The 7563-nt window shown below is 46.7% G+C and overlaps 1 protein-coding gene across 3 annotated transcripts; it reads left to right on the top strand.

Moving 5' to 3' along the window:
- Positions 1-4: 4 nt before the first annotated feature.
- Positions 5-3968, top strand: BET1L (Bet1 golgi vesicular membrane trafficking protein like). 3 transcript variants are annotated; one of them, XM_075048578.1, is made up of 4 exons: positions 5-158; positions 766-857; positions 1647-1703; positions 3385-3968. In XM_075048578.1, the coding sequence occupies exons 1-4, from the start codon at positions 140-142 to the stop codon at positions 3550-3552; spliced, it is 336 nt and encodes a 111-aa protein (XP_074904679.1). In that variant the 5' UTR covers positions 5-139; the 3' UTR covers positions 3553-3968. The 3 variants fall into 3 exon arrangements, with proteins under 3 accessions (XP_074904679.1, XP_074904680.1, XP_074904681.1); XM_075048579.1 differs by lacking the exon at positions 5-158 and adding an exon at positions 237-613; XM_075048580.1 differs by lacking the exon at positions 5-158 and adding an exon at positions 237-532.
- Positions 3969-7563: the final 3595 nt, after the last annotated feature.

The following is a 7563-nucleotide window of genomic DNA, read 5'->3' on the forward strand; positions in this document are numbered from 1 at the left end:
GCACCACCCGGGCGCCGCCGCTCCCCGCCGGGGACCGCGGAGCCCTGCCGCGGGGGGGAGCGGGGAGGAGGGTGGCGGACATTTTGCGGAGGCGGGGGCCGGCGCGGCTCCGCCCGGCGAGGCGGGGCCGGTGGGCGCCATGGCGGAGTGGGGCCGAGGTGAGGGGCCGGGGGAGCGGCGGCGGGTCCTCCGCCGTTGCCATTTGGGGGGCGGCCCCGCCGCCGATGCTTGGAAGGGGCGTGAGGGGGAACAGGGAGCTCCCGCCGCCATTTGGGAGCCGCCGCGGGCCTGCGGCCCGGGCCGGCCCGGGGAGGGGGGCGGCCCGCTTGCCCAGCGCCTCCGGGGGAGGCAAAGGCAGGAGAGCCCCGAAATAACAGAGGGGGCGAGGTGCCCCGGATTTGCCCGGTTTCACCCAAATCCCGTCCTGGGGTAGCGCTTGGAGGCGTCGCTGAGGCACGAAGCCCCTGTGCTGCTTCGCACTGCTGCTGGGCGGTGGCGGCGGCTCGGGGCACACGTCGGGGTTTCTAAGCCGGTCCGTTTGGGGAAACTTTGGTGTGTTTTTGTCAAGAGGAGTTTGGGAGCGTTTCGTGGCGCAAACCCCACGAGGGCGTAGGTGCGAGGAGGCAGCCGTAATGGCTTTCGTGGCAAGCCAGAGACTGGTTGGGCAAGAAGCTGGCTCTGCCTCGCCCGCCACGTTGGGTGAGCAAAAGCACCAGTACATGTATCAGGCCAGATAAAACTCATTCTCTTCTTTTTTCCCCCCAGGTCAGAGTCCAAGTGCCGTGGAGGATATGCTGGATGTAGAGAACAAGCGTATGGCAGACAGCCTAGCCAACAAGGTCACCAGGCTGAAGTCGGTGAGTTGCCGAGTTCACGCCAGGCGCTGCGGCGAAGGAAGGATGGGGCATCGGTGATCTGGGTTGTTTTTGTAGGGTCTTGCAGATGCAAGGCTGTGGTCAATACAGAGGGCTTCCTATGTATTAATGGCTCTTAGTTGTTGGTGATATAATAGTTAACTTTCACTTGTGAAATGCCAGGGATGGGTTTATGAATTTCCACTTTCCTTTTGAGGTGTAGCAACATCATCTAATGGGAATGATGTGGGTTTTGTGGCACTGAGGGAAGGAGTTTTAGGCACAGAGGGAAACATAAAAGCTGCACAGAGGGGTATTGCTAAGCACACCTCCTTGGGGAAAAAAGTCATAATAAAAAGGCAGGTAAATTAGTTTTGAAAAATACACGTGTCTCTATGTAAGTGGTGTTCTTAAAGCTAGTTTGTTCCTACTAACATCAAATACTTTGATTTAGAGCTTAATAGAAATCAGTGGCTCGCCTTGTAGGAGGGAAGACTCTGACTCCCTGCTGTTGTGTCCCAGCGTTTAAATGCTCCTGTCTTACATATGACAGGTTCAGACAGTCAAACTTTATTTTCAGCGCTGCAGAGCTGAAGAAGTTCAGTAACCTGAATCTGAAATGAGAATCTTGCTCCTCTGCCAAACAAGCCTCTGTCTGTCTGTGTAGGAGATGGGGAAGCAGTGGCTTGCTTTTCTAATGTGCATTTCAAATTTTACCAGTACTAGATGTATTAGAGGTTCTCTCTACATTAAAAGTTCATTAATCCCCGTTTCCTCCCTTATCCTGTGTAGCTGGCTCTGGATATTGACAAAGATGCTGAAGAACAAAACCGTTACCTGGATGGCATGGTAAGGAACCAATGAAATGTAAAAAGCATGACTTTTTTGTGCTGGCTCTCAGCAGTTACTTTAACTGTGAAAGTTTAATAGCAGTTCAAAGTTAGCAGACAAAGTTAGATCCCAGTGGTCGGTTTACCAAACCAAGAAATGTAACTAAACCCGTTTCCAGTGGACTTCTTGATACATAAACATCAGGTACTTAGCAGCTGCTGGTATCACTTTGTCCAAATGGGTGACACAGTTGGTATCTAGCATCAGGAAAGACTGATGTAGGACAGCACACTTCAGAAATACAGATGGAGATTACCTCCTTACTGGGATTAAAGAGCTGCCTCCTGTGGCTAATGCTGGGAGATGGGCCTGTTCCTCAGCTGCTCCTGCGATTTTTGGTGTTGCTGTATAAATCTGTCAGGGTTACTTACTGAAACACCTGAAACACAGACTACCTGTCAGGACTTTGTAGTTCACTGACATCTTTGGAAGGAGCAAAGCTGATGCTCTGGGTCCACTTAGGTTGTTCGGTGCCCTGTTCTATCGTCTTTCTGACACACAACACCCAATAAAACCAAAATCGCTTTCCAGAGTAATCTGCCTCTTAAGCTTTGGTTGCTGATGGAAAATCCCCAGTGCACTGGGGAAAGGCCAGAATAGCACAGTCTTGTAGGAGAGGGGTTACCTTCTGAGGCTTTTTAGGAGAACTGTTAACTGAATTGTGAGGAGGGGTGTCCAGCCCAGAGATTTGAGAAGGAGATTAGCAGCATAATACTGGTGCTTGGAGAGCCTTTTCTGCATGTGTTGGATCTGGTGAACTGGTGCGTGGAAGTGAGAGAAAAGATAATTGTAGTGTTGAACCAGTTGAGTCAAAGGTGTGAGCTCAGCTTGGAAGCTTAATAATGGTGTATGCTGACAGTGTTGGAGTGTCTGAAATGGATATTTGCTCAGCCCGAAAATCAGGAGAATGGAGAATCTGAATAGAAGGTGTAATGGCAAAAGACTTTAAAGGAGGAGCCCTCAATCAGTATGAAATTGTGCTTCTGTTACAGAGAAGGTTTTGAAGCATTTCAGGAGCAACATGAACAGAAGCTCTGAGTAGTTTGTGGATAAGGAAAACAGACCAGAAGTCAAAATGAAAGTGCCTGAACTGCATTAATTTGAGAATTGTTTGCCACCCTCTGGCAGAGTTGCACGTGCATGCCGTCCCATGCTGAAGAAAAAATAGAACTAATAGCAAGAAATTGCACCTTTTTCTGTGCTTGTGAGCCTGCTCCGCTGTACATGAATGGCACTAGCTTCATGTAGGGACATTTCCTTTGGATGAAGTGCTCACTTGTAGTGTTGCAGTTAACAAGCTGTTCCAAGCAGAATAAGCTGCATGAGTACAACTGAACAGTCCAGCAGCAGGTAGTTTGACCCTGTTTTAAAAAAGGGGAGGCAGTTTGTTTTATGTTTGGAACAAACCTTCCTCTGTCTTTTCATTTCCCTGTTTTAAGCGCGGTGGGAATGGTGCTGCTCCTGAAGCCTGAGCACAGGGGGGGAAGGACTTTCTGAGAGAGACGCAATGGGTGCAGAGAGATGGGCAGCTACTGTGCCGTTCCCTGTGCAAGTGTTTTTTAGCCAGAAAGTGGGAGATTCTTCAGGGTTATCTTCGTCTGTTTATAATGCCTCCATCTTAATTTTCTTTCTCATTCAGGATTCAGATTTTATGAGTGTGACTGGCCTGCTAACCGGCAGTGTGAAGCGTTTCTCCACCATGACACGGTCCGGGAGGGATAATCGCAAGTTGCTCTGTTCTGTTTCAGCAGGACTGATTGTTGTTTTCTTCATCCTCTACTATCTTGTGTCCAAAGCAGGGACTTGAGCTTGTTGTTCTGCAAGTTGTACAGAACAAAAACACAACAATTGACAGACTTGTTCAACACCTTTCTCAGTCTGCCCTGTGGTGGAGTCTTTTGAGATGTTCCAGACAGACCTTCCAAATAACTTTTCTTTCCACCAGCTGCTTGTCATTGTTCTGGCTGGTCTCAGACATCTCTTTATAAAATGAGTATGTTTGATTCTAAATGGATTTTCATGTATAACATGATTTTGATGTTGTCAAATGCTTATGCCTTTATCTCTTGCCTTGTCATCCACATCTTGCGGCCTATTTTTACAGGCTGCTTTTGTGTTACCTCCCTTACTGATATTTGGTACTAGGCTTGTGAGGAGATGTGACTGACAAATCCGGACACTTGTTGATACTCAAAAGTTTAATAAACCAGCTGAGCTTTGGAAGCTGTGGAGTTTAGGATGCTGATTTATGAGATTTGGAAGTATGAATGTGTGACTTACATTCCAGTGTGGCACCTCAGCTGATACCTGGTCTCAGCTTCCCCTTGACTTGGAGATCTGTTAATATCCTTGGTGTCCGTGGGTTGAAATTAAATCTGTACTGCTTTGAAATGAAATTAGCAGTAGATCTGGACCCTGATACTCTCTAATTGTTGCAGTGAAGAGTTGCAGAGGAACAAGACTTTATTGAAATGCTAGCTTGGTCTTCTTTATCATCCTTCTGGGTAAAGCTGGGATGAACCCTGCAAGAAAGGGGGGGCAAAGTCCATAAGCCACCTTGATTTACACACGTGTAGTATCTCCCAGTACCTTCCCACACACTTGCAAATGCATTCCCTTAGACTATTAAATCAGTGCGAAGAAAATCTGATAGCAAAAGGTCCAGTTAATTTCCATTATTATGGTACCCTGGTACTAGAGCACTTTGGGAAGATGTGCAAATAAAAGCAGAGGTTGAAGTCAAGCAAGACTCCTAAACGGTGCTGTTGGGGTGGTGGTGCGAGGTCAAGGAAGGATTTGATCGAAGGGTTGATTTGTTTGTTTATTTATTCATGTAGAAGGTAACCTAAGAAACTCTAGCTTTGCCTTTCATGGTGCTTTGGGGGATCCCTGCCTGCAAGCTCCTGTGAGATGTGTGGCAAGGCACATCCCTACCAGTTTTGTTCACAAAGCAGTTGTTCCCGATGAACATGCAATGCATGCCAGATTTCCTCTCCTGAGGTGGTGAGTGCAGCTCTGGGAGTGCAGTAGCTGGGAACTCCATCTTCCCTTCACCCTCTTTGCCTGTCGTTGGGCTGATTGTTGGGCTGCTCACTCACATCACGACCCCAGCTGTATTCTTCCATAGCTGAATTATTTAAGTCTGCCTGTGATGGAAGTAAGAGATCTGTAACTTTAAAAATACTGTGCCTGTTGGGAGAAAGAAAAAAAAAATCTAAAAAGAAATCTAAACCACTTTTCCTTTTCAGACAAACCTCCACTGCCTGTTGTATAAACCTTTCACTTTCCAAAGCAGCTGAGCAGAGCTACTGTGTTTCATCTTGTCTGTTTTCTGTACCAGTTGCTCATGTGTACTGGTTTTCCTTGTTGGAAGTCTTTGCTTACTTGCTTCTCTTATCTTTCTGTAACAACCACCTCTCCAGGACTAAAGCATTCCTCCTCTGATTTTACAGTCTTTCTCCTCTCCAGCAAGCCTATATTCATCAACGGCTGGATGTTTCCTTTGGCCTTCCCCTTGTACCCATTAGGAATTCCTTTGTCCTTGGACTAACCTGGGTCCAGATCTGTAAATGGACTGTGTTGCCCTTTGTTCCAGCTGTATCAAACTGCTAACAAAATACTACCCTAACTGGATTAGGTGTCTTTTCTACATTTGGGGGAAAATGTGCAAGGAAAGCAAGTAGAAAGGAGGCAGCAATGACTTTCTTTGGTTCTTCTTCCTGCTTCTCTGGTAAGATGTGGCAGCTCTGAACTCTTTCCGTTTGGAAGAATGATGAGTGAATTGATGGACTTTGTTTTGATTTTCTGAAGCAGATAACTTCTGGTGAAAGGCCACTGGAACAGCCTGGTCCTCATAATGGTGATGATTTGGGTTTGCTTTTACTATTGTAAATAAAGCTCTGGTTTTTGAACTTTTTGCTCAAATTTTTTTTTCCTTGTGCTCTAAGTGTTAGCAAGGCTAAATACAAGATCAAATCACTCAGTTGTTCTACTTGAACTGTAGAGAACCTGCTGCCTCAAAGCCCAATTTCAACGTTATCCCAAGAAACAGCACATCTTCCATGAAGTGAAATAGGGAGATTTGAGCAGAGCTGCCCCAGCTCGGAAGGAGCAGGTCATTCATTGCTCTACAACATCTGCCTGTGCCATTTCAGGTGACTTGTATCTCCAGTATTCTCTTTGAACAAGCAATACTTCAGAAGTTGAGCTGCAGGGAGGAACGGTCTTTAATATCTTTCTGTGTTGGTCTAGGTACCAAATAGTCCAACTGTTAGTCTGGGTTTGACTTGCCTTTGGCCTTTCTTTGCAAAGGAAACCTTTTCCTATTTTTAATGCTTTGTCTCTGAGTCTTTGAACTCCTCTAGAACTCAAAAAAAGGATTTAGAAAAATCTATATTTAATTAACCTCAGGAGTTTTAAACTGAAAAATTGAAGTTAAAGGTTCTTGAACCTCAGGTGAGTTGTGCTCCCCTCCAATTCCCACCCCAGTGCAGCCGCACACTTGGAGGCAGCATTTGTAGGACCCTGTGGGCACCATACGCTCTTCTGCTGCTCCAGGCACTTCTCCAGGCTCTTGCCTCGGACTCCGGCCGCCTGCTTCTCCTGGCTGGTGCAGCGTTTGCCACCATCAGGTGTTGGCACATGGCTGGAGCAAAGGCTTCAGTGCGCAAAGGAAGTGGCATAAGCATTGCCAGGCAGTGAATTCCATCAGGAGGATTTATCTGTGTATGGGGTCTCCTTTCAGGAACCGGTTATAGCACCATGTAACCATGCTCAAGCCTCTGATGCTTAGAGCTGCAACATGAGGAAGTTCTTGGAAAAACTGAGTTAGGATGTGTAACCTGTAGGCGTATTGCAAAAGAATCTTGCACGACAGCGAATGTGCTGAGGATGTGCAAAATCTGACAGAAGGAAGAATTCAGAATACGGGTTAATCACAATAGCAACGCGGTCGTTGAAAGCAGCACGATAGGCTGCAGGATCAAGTACGTAACAGAATTAGCATTGGGACATACTCTCTGGAAGACAGCCTGCCACCCAGCCCTGCAACATTTCCTAGACATCTAGTTATTTAACTCGTTTATTTTGGTTTCAGTGCTTGCCCATAGTTCTAATGTTACAATGTTTTTTCTGAGGCATAAAATTTAGAGAGAGCAGATCTTCCTCTCACACATACCCCAGCTCAAGGTGAAAGTACACAAAATATTTGAGGGTGTTTTTATTGAAGTTGTAACGAACCAGGAACTAGAACCTGGCTGTGAACTGTAATTTTAAGCGTGGTTTTGCAGTGCCATCTAAAGGTGCATCTCCACATGGTTATGGTGAGTCATTACATGCAGAATGTGTGCTTTTCTTGAATGCTAATGCCACAATTAACACACTAGCTAAAGTGTGTAACATGCATCTGGGATCGCTGCAGCATACATGAAAAAAATTCTTTGCTAATAATGGGACAAGATGAAATGCCAAAAGTAATCGCTTTCTGAATCCATATGCTCATAATTGTTTACTGGAATTAGTAGCAGTTAATTGTCTGAAGACAGGGGGATTGCAGGTCTCAGGGAGGCTGCAGGTGCCTGGGGCTTGATCAGCATCACTGGGAAGGGGAAAAGTGAGAAGAGAAAAAGTGATCATGGTGCCTTGTTCTCCAGAAGACGTGTCCTCAGTGAAGGCCATCCAGCATGGCGAGTTGACGCGCACGCGTTTGCCGTTTGCCGTGCGCTGCTATGTGTGTGCCCGGGCACTTTTAGCTAACTCCCCCGGTGCTGGTGGCAGGCTTGTTGGAAACCTCCTGTGTTAGCAGGACACTTCTGATGGC

This window comes from Buteo buteo, chromosome 16 (assembly GCF_964188355.1).
Source record: "Buteo buteo chromosome 16, bButBut1.hap1.1, whole genome shotgun sequence".
NCBI classification, from domain to species: Eukaryota; Metazoa; Chordata; class Aves; order Accipitriformes; family Accipitridae; genus Buteo; species Buteo buteo.